The sequence below is a fragment of the Chroicocephalus ridibundus genome, chromosome 2, assembly GCF_963924245.1.
Source record: "Chroicocephalus ridibundus chromosome 2, bChrRid1.1, whole genome shotgun sequence".
Lineage (NCBI taxonomy): Eukaryota > Metazoa > Chordata > Aves > Charadriiformes > Laridae > Chroicocephalus > Chroicocephalus ridibundus.
In genome coordinates, this window is record NC_086285.1 from 154,598,015 (window position 1) to 154,620,853 (window position 22,839).

General features: G+C 42.9%; 1 protein-coding gene across 2 annotated transcripts; it reads left to right on the forward strand.

Moving 5' to 3' along the window:
• Positions 1 to 1,734: 1,734 nt before the first annotated feature.
• On the forward strand, positions 1,735 to 22,583 carry MAL2 (mal, T cell differentiation protein 2). Of its 2 annotated transcripts, none has more exons than XM_063327450.1 (4): positions 1,735 to 2,206; positions 4,388 to 4,558; positions 9,645 to 9,803; positions 22,551 to 22,583. In XM_063327450.1, the coding sequence occupies exons 1-4, from the start codon at positions 2,072 to 2,074 to the stop codon at positions 22,566 to 22,568; spliced, it is 483 nt and encodes a 160-aa protein (XP_063183520.1). In that variant the 5' UTR covers positions 1,735 to 2,071; the 3' UTR covers positions 22,569 to 22,583. The 2 variants fall into 2 exon arrangements, with proteins under 2 accessions (XP_063183520.1, XP_063183519.1); XM_063327449.1 differs by lacking the exon at positions 22,551 to 22,583 and adding an exon at positions 12,224 to 14,899 and having other exon boundaries at positions 1,737 to 2,206.
• Positions 22,584 to 22,839: the final 256 nt, after the last annotated feature.

Sequence of the window (22,839 nt, forward strand, 5' to 3'; positions counted from 1 at the left end):
GAATGCACCCCCAAGAATGAACCGCCTACACCTCATCACTTAGGCACAAGTCTGAATCCCATTCCCTTCCAAAACGCCCCCAAGTCAGGACCTGTAGGCACGTGCCTCCAGAGCCTGGAGCCCTTCCCTGAAGATAAATGGATGGGACACAAGGTCCACTTTTAAAATCGGCCTAGAGGAGGAATAAGTGGTATCCATCTTCTTATCTGATAACCGATGGGGTAAGGCACTCGGGGGAGGCCAGGCTCGGTGCCTTCCTTAGCCTAACAGGGATTCAATCCCACATCTCCCACTTCTTAAGAGTGCATCCAGCTGCAAGGGGTGTAGGGCTGAGGAGAGAGCACAAGAAAGAATACAAATTGTTGCTTCTCCCTCCTTTGTTGTGGTTTGGGCAAACTAGGACATCCTTGAGCAGCCATGATTTAAAAGTTAAGTGTCAATTACTGCATTTTAGAAGTGTCCCAAACCTATTTATGTACAAGGTGTGCTGGAAGCACGAATGTATTGTGTTTAGAGGAGCTGCTCCCCACCTAGAGCTCGGATTGGGGTGGGGATGGCAGGCATCGCAGGCCGGGGTGTTTCTTGTCATCATAAAAGAAAAACCGAGAGACATCACACAACTAAAAATAAAGGAATACAGTGTTCACGCCCCAGCTGTTTCAGCCTCCAGAGCAGCTGCATAGACTTGCATGAAACCTTCTTAAAATGTAATCTTTAAAATAGTTGAGGATAAACACTCAGAAACACTGCATGGGATAACACAGGCTGAAGCTGTGCTTAGTCGTTGCAGCGACAGGACACTCCATCCTAAGCCACACAAGGAGAAATAGCAAAAATGCTGGATAATAACAATTCCTGCATTCAGAGAAGATATTTACACTAAGAAGCATGAAAAAATGAATTGTAAGTGGTCTGATGAACACATACCTTTCTAGATTTGCACCTACCCAAAACTTTTTACATCAGACGAACATTTTCTATTACTTTTAAGTAGTTGTGCATGGTTGAGTCAGATTGAATGAAAAGAATATACGCATTAAATAGTTTGGGTATTTTGAATGGGTGACCTATTAAGTTCCTTTAAAGAAAAAAAAAAAAAAAGGCGTAACCTTGTAATTTTGAAGCCTCAAATATCTGTAAGCAGAATCATAGAATCGTCTAGGTTGGAAGGGACCTTTCAGATCATCGAGTCCAACCATCAGCCTAACACTGAAAAAACCACCACTAAACGATGTCCCTCAGCACCACGTCTACACGTCTTTTAAATACCTCCAGGGATGGCGATTCCACCACTTCCCTGGGCAGCCTGTTCCAAGGCTTGATAACCCTTTCCATAACAAAATTTTTCCTAATATCCAGTTTAAACCTCCCCTGGCGCAACTTGAGCCATTTCTTCTTGTCCTGTCACTTGTTACTTGGGAGAAGAGACCGACCCTCACCTCTCCACACCCTCCTTTCTGGTAGTTGTAGAGAGCGTTAAGGTCTCCCCTCAGACTCCTTTTCTCCAGGCTAAACAACCTCAGCCGCTCCTCATAAGACTTATGCTCTAGACCCCTCACCAGCTTCGTTGCCCTTCTCTGGACGCGCTCCAGAATCTCAGTAAAGAAGGTAAATCGCAACATTTCGCAAACTGGCTTTAAGAAATAACGCCGTTAAGTTTGTCTGGATTCGACTCAGGGCTTGTGAAGGAGGAGGGCTGCACACCGCTGCCGACACTCACAGCGCTCCGGGGGAAGCCGGCAGCCACCGGCCGGCCGCGGCCCAGCTCCTTTGGGGAGAGACTGCCCCTGCCCGCACACCGCCTCCCTCCGGGCGCGGTGAAGCGGGGCCGGGCCGGTGCCCGGTACCCCGGGGCCGCCCGCCCAGGCCCGGGCGAGGCGGGGCGGGCCCGGCGCTGGGGCGGGCAGGAGGGAGGCGGCCGGGGCGGCGCGCACAGGCCCGCCCGCACCTGCTCCCTCCGCCGCCGCCGCCGCCGCCTCCTCCTCCTCCTCCTCCTCCTCCTCCTCCTCCTCGCCCACCTGGCCGCCGCTCGGCCGTCCCCGCCGCGCTCGGCAGCCGCCGCCACAGCAACATGTTGCCCAGGGAAGCCTCGTCCATGCCGCCGCCTCCCAACCCCGCCGCCTACTTCCCGCCGCCCCGGGTCACTTTGCCCTCCGGCCTGGACATACTGCGCACCTACTCGGGAGCCGTCATCTTCCTGGAGATCGTGAGTGCGGGGACGGGAGGAGGCGGCGGCGGCGGCGGGGGGGCAGCGGCCACTGGCCTTCCCGCGCTTTTCCCTCCCCTCAGCGCCCCGACGCGGCTCCGCGCCCGGCTGCCTGGCGCCCGTCTCCTTCCCCCGGCGCCCGGGGACGGGGGACACACGACGACGTGCCTCTGCCCGGGGCCGGCCGGGCAGCAGCCCCGCGTCGCCCGCGCTCCTCACCTGCCATTTTGTGAGCGGGAAAGGTGCGGGCGACCGAGGCGGCGGCAGCGGGGAGACCCCGGGCCGCCCCGCTCCGGCGCCGGTGTCTGGGACGCGGGGCTGTGCCGGGAAGGGCAGAGGGGACCCGTCTGCGCTCCCTCCGGCCTGTTTGCTCCCCTCGGGCCGGGCGGCGGCGGCCCTGGAGGGGCGGCAGCGAGGAGGCCCGTGGAGATGGGTTTCAGCGGGGTTGTTTCACCTGTTGAGGGCTCTGAGCCACACAAAACCCCAGACCCATGGAGCGTTACACCAGTTTTGGACTGTGTGCGTGTGTTATGGGCCTGATTTTATTAATATTGGTTGTTTTGGGTGTCGAAGCTGAATGCTGCTCAGGTCCCAGTCTGTGAGATGGATCCCACCCTGCCAGCTGGAAAACTGCACCCGGGCAAAGAGCTCAGAGCACAGGTCCGGGCGCTAAATGAGGCCCTGAGTCAGGAGGAACAAAAGGTTAATTAGGTTGGCCAACTTATTATACAGCTGAAGTGGACAGGTGTAGTGTGAGGGAAATGGCACGACAGTGAGTGCTGAGATTAGCAGTCTCTATGCTGGATTTCTAAATCTATTTTTAAGAAAGATTGCATATTCAAAATACTGAAAACATTCCACGTGTCTTTGCTTTTTGTTTAACAGACACTTTCTGCTATCCCTTCAGCTTCCTCACTGCCCATCACTATCTGGTCTCTGAGTAACAGACTGGCACCCGCAGTCTTGTGAAATGAGAGAAAGTTTGATTCTTCACAGCAGCTAAAAAAGGAATTTTAGAGAACAACTTGAAGGCTAATACATAAACCTTTGGGAGCTTTGAACTGAGACTAGCAATGCATCTTTACATACATGCTACTGCAGTGTAACATGAGAGAGGAACCAACTAGTTTTACAGCAGGTATCTTTTGAAAGGTATCTTTCATCCAACCTTGAGTCAAAAGAAAGTTCTCTGAAGCTGAAAATGTAACCTCTGACTTTGTAGTTGTAAATCTGTAGGATTTGAACAGGAAAGTAGTAAATTGCTTGGAAATTGATCGTGGCTGTCACTACACAGCAGGTTGGATTATGAAGTTAAACCTTTTTGTTATAAATGAACATACTTCAGAGGCAATTATGATTTTCTCCAGTTATCCTTTTTTATAAAGAGGCAGGATTTGCAGGGAGAAATGGTACCAACTATTAGGCCAAGAGTTGATTAAACCAGGCAAGCCTTAGAGTGTGTAAATTCTCCATCAGCCCATCATAGCACAGCATCCCCACCACTCATGCACTGCAATCGGTATGCTGAAAAGAAAATTGGCAGTCCTGAATTCTTCCCTGGGTTATGAAAATTCTGGAAAGCTGTGTGTTTTTCTAGCCATTACAACATAATTTACAACTTGCCTTATTCTGTATTCCAGTTTTCTCTTTATTGCTTAATGTGTTCTCTTTCAGCTTTTTATTACAAATGCATGGAAAAAGAGAATGCAGTTTCTTCTCTTTTCTGTATCTCATCTAATTAGGACTACAAAGCTAAACAGTATGAGACTGAATCCAAATCTGGTGTACGTCCTTGTCATGCTAACTTTAGCATATATAAAGAGATTACATATATAAATGTTTGTGTGTGTGAGCCGTGTTTTCACATCTCTTCTATTTCCCTCAAAATGAGAGCAAGGGTAAAATTTTCAGCATCAGCACGCAAGTCACCTAGGTTTGTAAATCCCATTTTCAAGACTATTTTAAGAGCTTTTAAGAATTTCAGAGTGGCTTCTCTTACTGCCACTTAGTGCCTATTGTTTCTGAGAACTGCACTTGGGCTCTCTGAGTACTTTTGAAGTGCTTCCTCTTGGTTCCTAAAAGTAATCTGAGGACATGTTGATGTGTGATATTAATTCTTAGGCAGAAAGGACTGAATAAAAGTTATCTTTCAGTTGATCGTCTGTATTCCTTTCTTTGCAGCTGTTTGGAACGATAGTCTGGATTTTGGTAGCTTCTACTCACGTTCCACTGCCGCTGCTGCAGGGATGGGTAATGTTTGTAGCGGTGACTTCGTGGTTCCTGTCCATTGTGTTCCTCTGTGTGTTCCTCTTTGGTTATGCAAATAGAATTGCTGTCAACTGGAACCAGACGGTAAGATTTTTTTCTTTATTTAAGGATTCCCTTTGTTTTATAAACTGAAAATCATTTCATGAGATCCTAAGTCTTAATGCCCAGACTTCTGTTTTAGCAAAAAGTTTTTCAAAACAGAGAAATTCAAAACTGGAAAGAGTACAGGGATGACAGAGGAACTACAGGACCTGTTTGATGATGGAAGCTGGAAGAGACCAGCTTTTGAAACTTTTGATTGAAGGAGCATACTTGTCCTCTATGAGCACACGAAATGCATGAGCAGCAGGAAGAGGACTAGTTTAACAAGGCATCGCAACAAATTGGTTTAAATGGCTAGAAATAATTGTGGACTGGAAATCAGAAAATATTTTCTGACTATTAGAGAAGTGGTAGTAACACCCTGTGAATAATGGGGGATAGAAAGATACATCTAATGTTGTAAAGGAAGTGATACATTTGTGAACACATTGCGTGGTGGTGTTTGTCTGAGATTGCACAGACTGGACTAAAGCACCCAGGAAGTCTCCTCCAGTTCCTAAGAAAGTCTTCTGCTGACTTTTGAGTCAGTTCTTTAAAGCTAGGGCAGCATCGGTGGGTGGCTGTTAGACCTTAGGCAGTCAAAGACAGCATCACCTACAGTATGATATAGCTTAACATCTTTTTAGGAAACTTAACATTTATCTTAGAGGAAGACTAGTGAGACTACAGATACCATTATACTCTGCTCAGCCTTTCTTTGTTGTGAAGACAAAACTTGATTCTTGCTGTAATGGATTGTTACAGCTTGTGCCAGTAGTTCTCACAGGCTAAACCTTCCTATAAAAAAAGGGAAACGTTGACTCTAGTTTTTACCAACAACATGGATACCTCAGATTATTGACTGCTAATATGTGTACTCTTCTGTTGTCATTAATTGTTTTTTACTTTTGAGTTTTTAGCACTTCAGTAGTTGAGTACGAGATGGTATAGCTCTCTATTATATTACTGGAAGTGAGTAATAAGAGGTGGTAAAACTGTGATCAGAATGGGAACATCCAAAAAAATCTTCCAAAAGGAACAGAACTTCTAAAATATTAGAGTATGGCTGTTCGTAACTGCTGATCACCTTCACCTTCCTCCTGTGCAGCTTGGTTTTCCTGTTTCTATTGATCATAGCTGGAAGTGCATGCTTCAGTATCAACATCTGTGGTTATTTATCTGTTCAAGTTATTCACAGACAGTCCCTTAAAACAAAAGGTTTTCAAAGCAAATCAAAGAGCTTCATGAGTTTGGTGCTCTAACTGATAACTTCAAAGCCCATCAGTGGTAACAGACTGGATTCTATTGGAACAAACTTTGCACTTTGATAGTGAATACACATACGTACAGTGTCAGCTTTCCAGCACAATACAGGCAGTAATGAGGCTAATAATGAGTTACAATTACAGAGGCCTTTACAGAGACTTATGCTGCAACATCCTCATAAGTTATGATGCAACAAAACCCTTGAGCATGTGCGTAACTTAAGTAAATTAATAGTGTCCTGGGTTTCATTGAAACTGTTTGCCAATTTACAATCATGCATCTATTTAAGAGTTGCTGGGTGAGGGCATAGCCTTTTAGAGATTGAAAATGCTATACAAATGGTGATCTTATAGCAGTTGTGTAAGCCTGTCTTACACATTGGCTACTTGATGCTGGCAGTGATTTGTTGTGCAGTTAATTTTGTCCCCTTGTATATGATAAATTACTGAAAGACTTCCCATGTCAGGAAATTGCTACACGGCTTGTATAAAAGCTGCATCTGTGGGACTCTGTAACTTAATCTAAAAAGCTGTCATAACTAAGTCAACATCTTAAATAAATGCAGAGTGAATCGTTTTATCTCTAACATGGTAGCGGAAATCCAGTCCCTTCCAGCTGTCAACAAAAATGACACTAGATAGATCATTTGACCACTATTTTCAGGTACCCAAATGTTCTGTAACTTGCTGGCAGTAAACTCTTTTGCAGCACTTCAAAAGGATTTTTTACCTTCTGTTGCAAATAAATAATTACTAGAAACACTGAAACTATTTTTATTACTAAAAATAAAAAGGTGTACCTGATTGTTTTAGGTTGGCATTTATTTAGATAAATACGTGGGTTTTGCTATTATATAAATTGAATTTACAATAGAACTCAGAAGCTATAGGTCATTAGATTAGGTCAAAAATGGGAAGAGTGATGACTTAGTTATATTGGACCATTATAGCTTCATTTAGAGATTCATGAACAAATGTGGTTTAAGACTCCAGGAGTTTAAATGTAAATTCGAAAAATAGCATGGGATTCTAACAGCCCTGCATTTAGTAATACCTAACATCATAAGTAGCTCCATTGATTCTAATACAGGTACTTAAAAAATAAGATGGTACGGAGTGAAAAGATGGGGGGAAATACGGACCTTATGGAGATACATCACTCTGTACATCACTGTATTAAGCCAGATGGTATGACAAATACTGTCCTTTATAGCCTGACTCACAACACACTCATTTACAAAATTAGATGTGAACTAACCTATCATGCAGATCTGGTAGTGTTTTACATACACTTTGTATGAGGTTTCAATGATTATACAAGTGTGGAGGCAGGGAGGAGTTATGCACCACGCTAACAATTACTAAAAAACCAAAAAACCTCCCTTGTAAGATCTTGGGGTTTTTTGGTCACAGAAACCATCAACGTATGAGCATGAAACCTTACTGATGCTACATAGCTTCACTATAATTGCTGCCAGGAGAAGGAAATTAGAGGGTTTGGCGTGAGAATGAAGGAAATGAAAGAGTTTGTCTTCTGAAAATACCTCTCCTGTATGCAATCACCACTGTCTTCCTCATGGAGCTATTTGTGCTCCTTCATGAGCAGTGGTGGCAAAAGCGTACAGCCGGTGACACTGACATAGTTGCATGCTAGGTATTTAGCAGCCCAAGAATAATGGTTGTCCTGATTACCTATGGGTTTACGCAGACCTTTCAAGCTGCTGAAATCCTGTGCTATGAAATGTTTATGTCAGGCCATGACAGGAGGTCCAGTGTTTGTCACGCAGTGAACACACACCTGCACACAGTCTGACATGGTGCACGTAGGCGGTGACATGAAATGTGTGTGTGTCTGTCTGCTGGCGCCAGTGAGTGGGGGAAGCCACCATAGTAAGCGTCTGGTGGGGAGAAGTGCCTCCCCCAGCTGCAGCAGAGCAGTGCAGCTTCTCTGATGCTTCAGCACTCTCATGCTGTTTTTTGCTATGAGGTACAGACATACAGCAGAGCTCGAGCCTGAGGGAGCGTGTCTTATGCCCAAAGCTTGAGATCTGTCAAGGCTAGCACATGAAGGCTATCTAGCTAGGTCAGGAAGCCACCCTCTGTCCCCTTCTCAGTTCTGTTGATGTAAGTGGGGCCTCCTGGTGATACTCCAAGAGGAAGTAGTTGTTTTTAAAAAATGGAAAATAAACCCCAACAACCCAGCAAGGATGGAAAACCAGAAATTTGAAATTACTGCAGCTCTTTTGCCAAAACTTGGATTCCCACTAATGAGCAGTTATTAAGAAAAGCAGTACACACTATGACCTAACCTCAAATGATTCTTAATTAAGAGAAAATTATTTTCTGATCTAAGTGGAATGGGAAACAGTAGTAACAGCTTATATTGTAACTTATCAAAACTGACTAGGTGTGATTTAAGTAGCTTTAGCTGCTATCAAACATGGAACAACTGATGGGTTTGAAAAGAAAATTCAATAAAAAGAAAAATTTCACATCTACGAAGAAACAATTCTCTAAACAAGGAAATGCAGCACATTCTCACTTTGATATCAGTCAGTCAGTAGGTAAGAATGTTGAACAGTAGTTTCTAGTGCGTATGAATGCTGTCTGCTGTTGTGATGGACTCACATGGTGTACCCTGGATTCTCACTCTTGGCATACAGGTAGTCCATTGCACTCAAGTGGAATAAAAGCGAAGAAAGAGTTAATTACTGCTGGAGATAGACTATATAATGTGGATATCATCAAAACCCGTATATATACTTATGTATAATTTTAAAAATTGTGTCTATGGCTTTTGCGGATCTGCATAGGTATAGTTACAGAACCCAGTATATGTTGTATGGATTCAGGAGCTAAGTGCAGTGCAAATGTCAGCTTTGCAGACTCAACAACAGAAGATGATATTGGAAGAATATCTTAGACATTTTAAAACTGTACTGGACCATATCTTGGGTCTTACTGTGTGGAACACTGGACTTTGAAATAAAACCCGCAAAGAGATTTAGGCACCAGAGCTGCTTTTTCATGTGCTCCAGGAATGGAATCCAGAAATGAGAGTTAGACGTCTAAACCTTGTGTTCAGCTAGGATTCACCACAGAGGAGGGAGTCGCCTAGAGAAGGCCAAGAGAGAAGCATATTTAAAGTAAATCCTAACTGTTGTCATCTCAAGTCTCAGACATTTTATTCCACAGTATCATGAAGTACTTCCGAATTCCTGTATTTTGGGTAGAGCCAAGTCAGAGAGAGTTGGGGAAATGCCTCAATTCTCGGATTCTGATTGTATCAGGAAGTAAACTTCAGCTGTGTCAAGGCTGAGGTGTTTCTGGGTATTTACAGAAGCAAAATTTAAGCGTGGAGGAGGACTTCTGGAGCTTAGGTTATAGCTGAGAAGGGATCTGGGGGGACTGCAAGCTTGTATTGTATTGCATGAATTATGATAAAGTTGGCCTGTATGTCCCCTATTTTTTATCTAAGCCATAAGAAGGGAGAGTTCTGTAAGCTCTAATAGCTTTGAAGAGATCTAAAAGGTCAGCATATATACATATAGATGAGCATGTGCCTCTTAATTTGAAAGAATATAGGGTTTGGGGAGAGGGAGAGTTGCCCTTTGTCACTAATTATGTTAGTGAATTGCTTATAATGGCACGCAGCTATGAAAACTTGTCCAGGTTAAGCTCTCGGATGGATTTAACCCTGCTTATCTAAAGTTATTGTTATCAGTGCTCGTTTCATGTTTCAATGTTGGGTTTCGTTTGTACTGAGACCAGAAGAATTAAACATGTATTGCAGCCGAGACTGATTCTGTTTATTTGTTTTTCAGGATTTTCTTTTCCACGGGGCTACTTTTGTCTTTTATTTTGGAGCTTTTCTACTGCAAGCAGCAACTACATCTCTGCATCACTTTCCCCGCAAATTCAATTCCACCACACAAGAGAAGATTCTAGATGATCATGAATATAACATAAGCATAGCAGCCTCGGTATGTATTTCAAATATTTGTATCTGGGGAATGGAAGTCTGTTGTAAGCCCTTGTAGCCAACCATTCAACTTGGGAACTGAACAGCAAGCTGGAATAGAAAGGGGAGCTGTGAGAGAAAGGATTGTCTTTGAGAGCATCAGATAGTGTCTAACAGTGACATGCAAAAAATATTGAAATAAGCTAATGGTAATGTCATAGGTGCTCATTTGCTACTCTTCACTAGAGTGTTTTAAATATATGATTACTGCAGCTTATAATTTTTAGATGAGATATTTTGTAAAAGCAATGTTGGTTAGTAGAATAAAAGAAAAGGATAACAACTGAGCCTTCATGAAAGCACCAGATGTGAATTTATGCTTCTGTGCTCAAACTTTCAGTTGCCTTTTTATTTATACCATTTAGATAGTCCTGAACATGCCATGGGGAAAAAACCTTGGACTAGGTCCTTGTGAAGCTCCAGATATATACTTAACTACATCAGGCATAAAAGTTATCTGTAAGGGCCCTGTTGTCTTTTATGGCAAGGATTAGAGCGCTTTTATTGATAGCCTAAGCTCAGACTGCATTTTTCTCACTGTAGTTGCATCATCACTGAATCACTGTATCTGGTGCTGTGGGTGTGCATGGCTGAGTCAGTCTATCTTTCTCCCTGCTGGACTCCTGAAGGACAAGTAGAGGTGTGCCAGGAGGCTTAACTTAACTGAAACTACTGCTCTTATTTTTTTCTACCATTCCGAGGGTCTTGCATACCTTAGGGAACTGTATGTATTAAGAAACCTAATCACTGTATGTATGTATTAGAAGCTATTAAGCTTCCAAAAACCCTCTGTGGGTATCTGTTGTCCTTAAAACTAAATACACTATAAATTTTGCACAGTAAACACCTTAAGTTCATCTTAAGATAAAACCAGATGAACATAAGGTGTAAGGTTCGCATTCTCTCTGCAAGAGGAGAATAAAAAGGAAAGGCCTTTTGCTTTAGCAAACAAGTCCCTGAAGGGGTGAGGTGAGCTTGTCAGTCTCCAAGTCCAGAGTGCATCACCATTATCCAGTTGCCAGTAACACACTCGAGCACATCTGATCCCTGTATGGCCATATGGCACAAGGACAGACATGGTGTCTCGTTAGCTGTGCCTGAACTGAGGGAGAGCTTTATACTAAGCAAGTCTCTGAAATTCTACCCTTAAGTGTAGGTCTTCAGTCCTTGTTCAGTGTGTTCAGATCCCACTAAATATACGTTCACTTCAGTCATTTTGTCTGACAACAGGGTACTGGGGGCTCCAAGGGATCCTTTCCCCCTTCCATACTATTTTTCCAAGAGAGAATTCAGTTCTTCAAGCCCCTCAAATCCCTGTCAAGATAGGGGAGGAAGAGACTCTTTTGTAACTTGCCTCAGTATTCTTAATTAAGAGGTGCTGGGAAATGGTGTATCAGGTAACTGTAGTCTTTAGTGTCTTTGCATTTTTTCCACAAGTATATAATTAGAAAGTCAGGACATACAGAAAAAAAAATATAATCCTTTGAAATACGTCATTAAAACGGTCCTGTGATCTACATGGAAAAATCCAAAAGGTTGCTACCTTTTTGTCTTTGAAAATTACTGTTGTATACTGTGATTAAAGGTATGTATGTTCATTTTAGATGAGTGATAGTTCTAAGGCGTAGCACCTATTCAAAACTTTAATTGTCAAATTAACTCTTATACGGAAAGCAAGGGATAGGTTGTTATGTCTGAATCTCTATGTTGTAAGAGACAGAATCCATCATTAGCGATGGACAATATGAGAAACTATTTTTTTCAGCAATTCAGTTTCTCGTTTCTTCCTTCTGTTTTACATTATATATTCAAGATTGCTGTGGCATGACCTTCAGTTCAAACCTATTCAGTTCAGCCCTTGAGCAATAGCAACTTCCTGGCATTTTTCATTTCTCAGGAAGTTGTTCTAATGGCTGGTTATCTGGTCAAGGAGGCCAGATTTGAAGCTGTTTCTGTATTTCTGTGAGTAAGAGTTCTGCTGTTCAGAGGGATGTCATCTTAGTTGTTTGCCGGTAAAGGCATTCATTTGGAAACAAATCTAAGATTAATGTTTCATCAGTCTACATAAGAGAAAACTGAATGTGTTTTACATACACACATGATTACTTTGTACCATAACTTATGCAGACATTCTGTTTCAGATTGTATTTCAAAATGTCTTCTGAAGCAAGCAAGTTAAAAGCGATAACATGGGGTTATAACAGAGAGGTTCATGAGAAAACTTTGCCTTAATCTTTACCTTAAACATTTTGGTTGGGGGAGGTAACTTTTGAATCATTTGTATTCCTGTATGCATTTATAATAGAAAAAAAATGTCGAACAATATAATGTGTTGTTCACTTTTTTCTTTTTTTCTTCTTTTTTTCCTTGCTGCTCCTCTAGATTTTTGCCTTTGCAACAGCTGTTTGTTATGGTTGCAGCACAGCCCTGGCATTAAGGAGATGGAGGCTATAGCAGTTGAAGAGAGGTTAATGCCTGAGTGTTCCACTTCAGATCAAATTAAGTGCTACTTGTCTGTTTTACTGTAATCTAATTCCAAAAGGACTTTTTTTTTTTTGCTTAAAATCTGTTTTAAAGTGCTGAAATGCAAATAACCCATAATCAGGATTTCCTTAACAGAAAACAAGTTTCCATCTCTTCCCTTCCTAGTTTTTTACTTTTATTGTGTCCTCATTAGAAGCACACTAATTGTATGGTATTATAGAGTTCAGGGATAGACAGATGTGTCATTAGCAGATAACAGAATTCTAGTGCTGAATCAGAAGAGGAAGAAAATGGAAACTAAACAAACATGTTAACTGCATAGGCAGCTAAAAAGCTCCCCCCTTGTTAAGTCCTGGCATTGGGCCTTCAGTGTTTTGCAGCGTTACGGTGCGTTCCTCACAGGTAGAGCCTTGAGGCTCCTTGTGGACTCACGGGTTTTCCGTGTGCTGCTCCTTGCGTGACCAGAGCCGAAGCTGACTTTGTGATACCACCTTAGTATATATATTATTAGCTTTGATGTACAGAGAAAATACTTTAAATATCCACCCAGTGAAATCTTCTGATACTCTTTTATAGCCATATCCAGCTCGCGTCATTTGGTCCTTAAGGCTTACTGTATTCCTTAGTAAATGGAAACTGTTTGGGACTGTCAGTCAGTAGTTCATTAGTTTTAGGAATTTAGCTCAATCAGATCTATTTATACTGCAAAACAAAACAGTGCATTTGTGTTGTGTGTGTATATACATGGTATATTTTTGTTTAACAGGAATATTTGCACTGTTTTACTTTGTTGGAGTACAGCTTTGTTTTTGTTACTTCAAGTTCTGCATTTGTTACTTATTATGTGAGTCAATATAATTTGAATGGAATGTTACCAAATGGGGAATAATGTCTGACCTCGATTCTTGCAGTGTGTTATTTGTTGCATTCTAGACCTGCAATGTTGTAAAGGTGTTTTTATTTGGACAGATGCCTATGCAACATCTTACTGAAAGCAGTGGAATGTAAAGCGATCCGCCCACTATGGAGTTTGCTTTCGGCACAAATGAAGTTTAATTGAGCCTCTCTTGAATACCCCTGTTGTATGATGACATGCAATATTACATATAGAAAATTAATTTAACAAAAATTAACAATAGCATTGCAGTCTGCTCCCTAACAGTCATGCCATTTTGCAGATGGTGAAACTTTTTTTTATAATGCTAGTAAATAATTTTTGCTCTTGTGAAATAGTGCCAAATTGATAACCTGGTGGAATGAAGGCTCCTTGTCATTCATAGAACAACTTGCTCACCACATCTTGACAGTGCATCTGAATATTTTGTAAAGACCAGTGGTGGTTGGGGGAGGGAAGACAGGACTTTCTTCATTCCCAGGCCTACTCATTCTCCTTGAGACAACAAGGGTGTCTGCTATGAAGGTTCCTTTGTCAAACTTGTCAGGTACAAGGATCTCTGAGAGCCAGCCACCCCTAGTAGCACCCTGCCGTCCCTGCTGACCCAGGACAGGTTCTTATGGATGACATAGCAGTGAGTGGCAGCCCTTCCGACTACTGGAACCACTCGGTCATCCTGAATTACTGCAATGGGATCTTTTTGTATATCTTGTTTTCTGAAATTTTTATCTTCCAAAGATTTTGTACGCTGGCTGATGTATTTTTTTTTTTTCTGATTCTCTACTTGCATTAAAACTTGTTTTGTGGACGTTTTACCTAGAGCCATAGACTTTTAAAAATACTTCGTATTGTATAAAATGCATTTACACTGGAGTATATGGATGAAAGTATATTACAAAGACTTATGCTAAGCAGCATTAAAGTTACTTAATATATTTATGGCAGTAGTCTGGTTATTAATTCTGTCTTCAGAGAGTATCAAAAAACTACCTTGCAGCTTTGACTGACCTGATGCTAGCCATATAAAATTAAGGCTAAGATTTCTTGAGAAGGCACAATTACATTGGTGCTAGTTTTGTGTAGCGGTTTGCCATGTGACACAGCATGAATATTAGTGAGGAGAAGAGTAAGGTCGGCTATGACGACATTGCAAATGGGCGCTGATCTTTGGTGTGGATTCGCCTTCATCCTGCAACCTGGATGTGCACTGCACACCACAGACCACGCATGCCACAGCTACAGTCTGCAGCCAGCTGGGACGATGGGGGAAAGATCTTAATTTTTTGCCTATTTAAGCCTACAGAGTATGAATCCCACACATGCTGTCAATTAAAAAGCGGCCCATGTTTAGTTGGCATTTGTATCTAACCTCTGAGTTCAAACCCAAGGTGTAAAGATGATGATTGATCAGTCTCTTCAAGTCTCTTAAGCTACTTGTTGAAGTCCAGATAGCAGAGTGTGGTTAGCGTAACATGGAAACTGTTTGTGTAGTGAGGAAAGGCTGAACTTCCCTCTTAAGTATCAAAGACAAACAAAGGCCAGGGAAGAGATAAAGGTAAAAACTACAGTAGAACGGCTTTCATAGCTAAAAAGGAGTGAAAGAATGGAAATTTTCTGCTAGTATGCAAGGAATTTTGCTCTACTTTGAGGAAGATCTAAAGAAGGACACACCAGAACAAGCAGCTGCATTCTTTCAAGAAAAAAAAAAGGAGGGGGGGGGCGGGGAGGGGAAGGCCAGCAGTTAATTTTGTATTACTCCATACAGGGAGCTAAAAAGATAGGTGTGACTCAGAAATGGTATGTGCGTGCTGGGATGCAAATACGGCTACGGGAATAACACGTAATCCTTGTGATAGGTATTATAGGCAATATATGCAAGTTGGTTCTAATAAGTTTCACTCTTCCCTGTACAAAAATTCCCCCAAGCCTATGACCTTGAAGAACGCAAGCTTAGACCTCTCCAAAGAATGGAAGGAGTTGGGGAGGGCATAGGGAGATAATTATCTCAACGAAATTAAGGTGAAAGGAATGAGACCATAGATGCCAAATAGTGTTTTCATCAAAATTCTCTATTTGATGTGAAGCTACAGTGCAGGAATATCTAAAATACCATGCAGGTCTCTAGTCTTAGAATCAGAAGATATTTCATAGTATTTTGGATACAACTGTAGTAGCTGCTGGTAAATCAGTTCTCTCTAAGGAGACTTTCCTTCAAAGGGTACAGAGAGAAGCAACATTTTGTTGCTTATTGCTAGAATGCCTGGAAATAACCCCGGAAATAAAGTGACACAGGTCCTGCAGTGATTATTAATACTTACTTCAGATTCTCACGATTTCTCTGGCTGTGTACATTGGTCATAACTGCTAAAGTGAGTCAAGTTAGGCTGCTGTAAAATCTGCTTTAAAATGCAGCTGTAAAACATCTGTAAAAGGTGAGAGGCAGAACCAGTGATGACACAAATCTGTGCTCTGCATAGAAAGTTAAAGAAAAAGCGCTGGAAAATTACTAGACCAGTGTTGTCTTTGACTTTAGCTTCCAAAACCAGATGACTATGCTGACTCCCTTTGCACTTCCTTTAATCATTGTATTTTTGCATTTGCTTTATAACTTTAAAAAATGTTGACATTCATCATTTTCCCATCTGTATTTTAAAAAATAGTGTTGAGAGAGCTTTAAACTCTTAGCTTGTTTGTTCTGGTTTCATTTTTATACTGTGTAACTGGTCTCTGAACACTGGTGTCCTGATGCATTTCACACTCCATTGCCAGGCTGTCCAAGCTGCACCGAAAGGCTTCCCGGGTCTCGTCTGTGGGTTAACGGTGAACCACGAGTTCTCAAACTGAGGTGAAAGTGAGAGGATGTTGTATTTCTTTCTTAGCTGTATGTTGTACAGTTAGTCACGACACGTTGGTCTTTGTCGAGACAGAAAGAAAACCATCAGAAGAAAAAGCAAATGTGATGTATTAAAATCAGTAAACAGTAATGGAAAGTATTTAAATTTTTTTTTAGAAGTTGAGTTCAGCATCACTGTTCCCCTTTCTCCCGCTGGGTTAAGTTTCTTGTGGTGCATTATGGTGCTTATCTAAACCCCCTCCTAACCTGAACAGCTCAGCATTCACTCTTTATCCTCAGGGTGCTCCTGGAAAGAGCAGAAGTGCTATTCTCATTGCACAGGTGGGAGACTCGGACACAGTGACACTAAGCAACTTGTTTGCTGAAGGCCTCACGCAGGAGGTCTGTGGTGGAGCGGGAAAAGGAAACCTGGTTTCTACCTGGTTTCTCAAGTGAGAGGTCGGTGCCCTGCCCAGCTGTGGGCAGGAAGGGAGCAGTATGGCGGGGACTCTATGTGACCTGTCCCACTTCTGTCTCTGGCGCGGTGGTATTGCTCTGACAATTAGGTACACAGGGTTTAAAGGTAGAATGACTGTTTGTGAAGGATTATGAGTCAAAGGGAGGTTTAACGTGCCAAATCGGCATTCCTACATGAAACGTAGTTTCTGTGTGTTCTGACCTTAAATTTTGATTGTTCGATTGTAAATAGGCTACTTAGAGTTCCTGTTTGAGGTGTTGTTCTACGTCCTGCGTCTGAAGAAAGGAACCAGGTCCTCAGGAATCTGCAGGTTTCAGCTACTTCCTCCTATACAACATGTTTAAGCCCTAAATTCTTGTTGTTAGCAAAATATTACCTGCCTTAAGCCTGCCAGGACACAGCACCTTTCAGTTCAGAAACCTGAGCTCAGTTTTGGCATCTAACTTGTCGAGCTACCTTTCAAGGGAACACAATGATCAAGTCAGATGGTGTCTAGGTGTGGTTTTAGTACCTTTCGTGCTGTGTGATTACTGCAAATATCTGTAAGGATTCTGGAAATTATGGACAGAATATTCGTACACTTATGCCCAGCACATCGAGCGTCAGACCTCTTGTGCCTGGCTCCAGGGAGGCCCTTGTGCAGGGACTGAGCCCTGTGGATCCATACGTGATTGCAGCATTAGTAATAATCTTTAAAAGAATTACTGGAGATTTTAATCTCATCCAAACACCTTTTCCTGGCCATCTCAGCAAAGTGTGACTTGTGTCACTGGGCCAGTGGTGTGGCACAATAAAGAGCAGACCAGAAGAAGCCCAGAGGGGTTCCTTGGAGAGAAAAGGCTCCTTCTGCACTCCTCTTGCTGTGGAGCCAGGACCTCACACAGGCCCGTTGCCTGTACAAAGGTGCTGGGGTTTCCTAGTGATCCGATTACATGCTTGGGCAGTTCCACTCGCAGTGCCCACAAATTATTAGCTTTTAATATTACCTTGTTACATGTGTTGTTTTCGGTTCAATAGGCTTTACGAGACAAACCAACGAGGCAAAAAGTGTTTTGTTTCTATAAACAGTGCTGCCTCTTTTTTTGTCCCACAGAAAGACCATAGCCATTTTTCTTTGTGATTTACTTTTCAAGAGGAAAACATAATGTAGCATAAACAAATAATGTAATTAATGATATTATAGGTCTTACTATTCCCAAATTGCATAACCTGGAAATATTTCCAGTCTCCTGGGTCCAGGTGAACACTGTCCAGCTCTATGCTCTGTGCCTCTTCTCCCTGTCTCTTCCCTATTTTTGGAAAGAAAGCAGGGAGCTGCAGCATGATCTGGACAGGCTGGACAACCCAGGAACTGAAGTGGTGTATTGGGATATGATTAAGTAGCACTAAAGGGCACAGATGGTCTTAAGGTGGTTCCACCAAGATAACATACAAAGTTATGGCAAATGAGGAAATGGAGTGGGAGGCCTGCTGATTAGAAAAGGAGATTAAGACCTTCGTACTTGGCTACAGTCATCCCCTGTATTAAATCTGGCGTTGAATCCAGCACTTGACTCCTTAATATACCTGTTTTTCAAACTGTAAATACCTTGGCCGGGGATCTGAAGCCCTGGGGAACCTGCAGGGCCAGCTTAGAGCCTTGGGCAGTTTGAATAAGAGGGAAGGTGAATCATCATCAGGTGCCTTAAGCCCCAATTCAGGAGAGGAGGGGAAAGGGAAATGTTCTCCACTTCCCAGGTCCATTTGGTACCAGCTCTAAGAGCTGGAAGAAGGGCAGGAGTACTTCTTGTCTTCCTCTCTGTTCCCTGACTCCAATCAGGATGGGGCTTGGACGAGCAGGAGGACTTGGACAGAGGTGTCATCTGAGTGCTAAGACATGCCTGAACTGGCCCACAGCAGTGACAGCTGTACCTGGGCCAAAGCCCAAGGTTCAGTCCCTGACCTAGTGTAAAAAGTAAATATATCCAATAACGAAATGGTCAAACAACAAGCTCCAGTGTTAGCTGGAGCCAGTGTTCTTAGAAAAAGACAGAGCTACCTCAGAGAGAAATTTTATCATGAACAAGAGGCCAAATTTTGCTTTTAGTTATATAAATGCAACTTCTTTTGAGGTCCAGTCAGCAGCGAGGAATTTCACTAATGGAAGGAAGAACAGAGTTTTCCCTCAGCACCAAATAGAGCTGACCTTTGAAACAAATGGTATTACAATTTCCTTGGCCTTGTGTCATTTGCTTTTTCTCTTAAGGATCCTGGTGCTGGGATCAGTTATTGCTGGAATAGCTTCTGCCATTAAGGGAAAAATAATCTTTGTGGCCATGGCAGACTTAGAAATTGTGAATGCACCAAGATAAAAATCCAGCATTTGTCAGGTCTCTTTATTTTGGAGGACCTGACTCATGGGTTGTGATTGGTTTAGGGTTGGCAATGTTGGACAGGGTGTATGAGGTGTAAGGTCACATAAAACTCTTAAAATTGAAGAACTGCTACAGTATCACCACTTACTCGGTACCACCAAGTTACAAGGATCTCTCAGAGGTCTGAGTGCTCTGCTGGATGAAAAGGTATCAGGAGAAGAGAGTCACGGCAATTTATCTCCTTCCTGAATACCATAATTTTTTTCATTAGAGAAGACCTCCAAAGACCTCCAAAGAGAACAGGTTCCTTGTAGCCTGTGACTAAAAGGTGAAGTTCAGGCCAAGTAGTACCGGTAGATGGAGCTACAACCACAGAAAGCCCTTCACTGCCTCCACACTCCCGCTGCAGGGACACCCTTCCCCACTCATACTTCAGGGCTTCCACATACCCTAAGTTATAAATAAGCAAAGCTCTCAGGAGGGCAATTAGGAATGCGCATTATAACTTATGTGAGTCATCTGAAAGGACGGGGCTCACATTTTTATCTTTTTATTCTAAGCAGACATAGCAAGAACTTAGTGCCAGGCACTACTTCATACTTCTGTCAGTATGGTTATACTGCAAATTTCAAATTTATCAAGAACAACCCCAGGACGCTAATATAAAGCAAAGTCCCTTTTCTGAGGAGCTAAGAGTCAGCTGAAGACAATACCCTTCAATCTTCTCCCGACAGGACACAGTTGGCTTTATTGACCTGTACAAATCATTTGTGAGTGAAATCCATGGAGCTCCACTAGGTTAGAGAAGTGGAAAGTAGCCTTCAAACCTTGAAGAGATTTTGCAGGGATTTCTGTTTGCTAGGGAGTTATGAAAGTTAACCAAGTCAACTCATTTAAAATGGCAGCTGAAGCAGCTCATACCATGGAGTCAGTGCTGCTGGAGAGTATGCAGATGATACCAAGTTCTTTCAGACAGTCAAGTTCTGCACAGGCCATGAGGACTTCACCAAACTGAGTTGGCTCAAAGGTGGCAGATGCACTTTAATATAGATAAGTCCAGGGCAATGCATCTAGGAAGAAATTATCTATATCAGACGTGGAACTGAGAGTTACAACTTAAGAATGAGATCCTTGAGCCATTGCTGATGGTTCCCTGAAATCACCAGCTCAGTATGCAATGGCAAACAAAATCCAGTAAAATACTGGAATCATAAGAAAGTTATTAGGAACAGGACAGAGGGTGTAATGTTGCTGCTACATGAAAAAAAATGGTGCATTCTTGTGGTAGAGTTAATGGTCAGCAAAAATGGTTGAGGTGTTGGAACTGCTGTTTTACAAAGACTGGAAACACTGGGACTCTGCTCTGGAGCAAAGGAAGCGATGGAGGGATGTAATCATGGTTTATGAAACGATGAATGTGCTGGTTAAACCAAACATATAACTGTTGCCTACAGAACCTGGTATGGGATGTAGGGGCCACTTCAGGCAACCGGCAAAAGATCAGTGTAAAAGAGATAACAGAAGGTGCTTGCTTACACAGTGGGGAGTGACTCTCTGCAGCTTGCTGCCACAGGAGCTTTTGGAGGCAGACAGTATCAGCATGTTCAAAAAGGGCTTAGACAAATTAATGAACGATGGGTCTGTATGCTAAAAGGATGAGGCAGGAATGTACCCTCTAGTATCCCTAATCCAGCAGTTGTGGATGCTGTGTACTAGGGGAAAGGGCTGCACATAACAACCAGCCTCACGTGTTCGTCCTAAACAGCATCTCCTCTCGCCACCACTGGAGACAGAGCCGTGGGCTAGACGGCTCTCCGGTGTGACCCATGGGCCACCTCTTATCCGCAGCTTGTGACTTCTTCCAAATGGCGAAGTTCCATTGCGGGGTACAGCCTCGCCCACACCCTCAGTCCCTCCCACATCACCAAAAAGCTGAGTTCATCCTCAGGCTCGGGCCTGAGGCCAGCTGATAGTTTCAAATCAGGCCAGCCAAATTAAGATTTTTTTAGGAAAAGGTAGAACTTGTGTGTCCTAGTGTAAACAGAGCTGCTTAATTTGGTACAAATGAATAACAGTGTTGGCTCTTGGTCCTCCACAAGGCAATTGAAGATCAAGAGGTAAGATCAGGTCATGCTCCTACACGCAATTTTGGGAACAGTAAATGGATACAACACAAGATGTCCAAGTCAGCTGAGAAAGTTCTCCCTTTTACTGCTCTTCAGACTTTTCTCAAACACATTTTTCAGCAGTGACAAGCTGAAAGCTAATTGTCAAAACGAAGTATATGTACAAAGTTATTGAAAAAGAAGATTAACAACATTTTCCTGTTTGCTTCCTAGCTACTGTTTTTCTCCCCCCGTTCATTACCTTTTCTTCTACAGTTCTGCAAGGGCTGGGCTGCCTGTATGCACACGCTCATGCACGCAAACGCTCGCATGCACACACACACTTCCTCATCCCACTTGCAGTTTTCACCATCTAATTCCCTTCCCTGTCACCTGCAGCATCCTGGTTCAGCCATTCCCTTTGCTCCATCTTTTTTTTTTTTTTAATACAGTCCCAGTTTCCTCTGTGTAGTGTTTTCAGTCCCAGTATGCCTTGCTGGTGTTTCATCCCTGCCTCGTTGCATGTTCCTCGTCTCCTTTTTTTAATTTTCCCTGTTGTCAACCTTGGCCAACTCATTGCTTGTGTTGGACACAAGACAGGGATGTAGTCCTCCAGGTGGCTGTGGGACTTCAGGTAACCAAGGACTTACTTACACTCTGCCGCTGGGCATGCCACTGGCGCCAAGTGTTGAGTGATGGACCTCGGAAGCCATCAGGTATCTGCCTTTCCCTTGCAAAACATGCCGCTGCTTAGTAATATAGTTACAGGATTGTTTTTCCACTATAGGCAAAGCAGTGCAGTTTTTCCCAGCTGTTCTTTTAGAAAGGACTGAATGACTTCTGATGAAACCTTTCCCATACAGTTCAGCAGAAAATAAGCAACCAGCATGGAGAATTTCACCTTAATTGGTTTAAAATCTGGCAAATCACAAGCAATTGAAAAAGTCTTTCAAATAAAAGTGTTATGTTTCCTTAATGATAGGCCATGCTTCCTGCTCTAGCCATAGCCTCTTTAACCCTTCACACCAAAAATGTTCCCTTGACACCGAAGGAACACTGCCTTTTTTGGACAAAATATCAGCTGTATGATCATCACTGAAAAATGCTTGCATTGTTACAACCAAATTTTCTCAATTACAATCTAAATGGCATTTTCCTGAAGTAAATGAGAATGCGGTTTGTTTTTCAGACTGTCTGAGTGAGAGAAGTATTTGCCACTTTTAAAGTGTCCCCCCCCTTCCCTAAGCATACGTACTACTGCTCTCCTGGAGGTCTGAAGCTGAGGCCTCGCCTCCTACTGCTGTGGGGCAGCTCTCTTGGCTTGTCCATCTGAGCCAGCTCACATCATAGGATCATGGAATCCCAGAATGGTTAGAGTTGGAAGGGACCTTAAAGATCCTCTAGTTCCAACCCCCCTGCCATGGGCAGGGACACCTCCCACTAGACCAGGCTGCTCAAAGCCCCATCCAACCTGGCCCCATCCAATATCAGCTGAGCATCCAACCTAGTCTTTAACTAAAGTTCTTTTTTAACCTTTATGTTTTGTTTTTCTTTACCCAGCAGCCACCAGGAGGGTGAGGGACAACTCTGAGGATGAGAGCAACATTTCTCCCAGAGAGACACAAGCGTGTGGGGGCAGGTGAGGGGAACAGCCTTCCAATACCAGTGTTTCAGAGAGGTTCACAATAACACGCTTCCCTCGGAGAGTATCTTTTGTTTGAATATGCATTAAAGGGTAGCAAGTAGCATGGGATTCAGTATAACTCCGAGTGTTCAGCACAGAGGCTGCGCAGCTTCCTGGATTGTCTTTAACAGGAGACGAGGCAGACCTGGAAAGCTTTCCATTTTC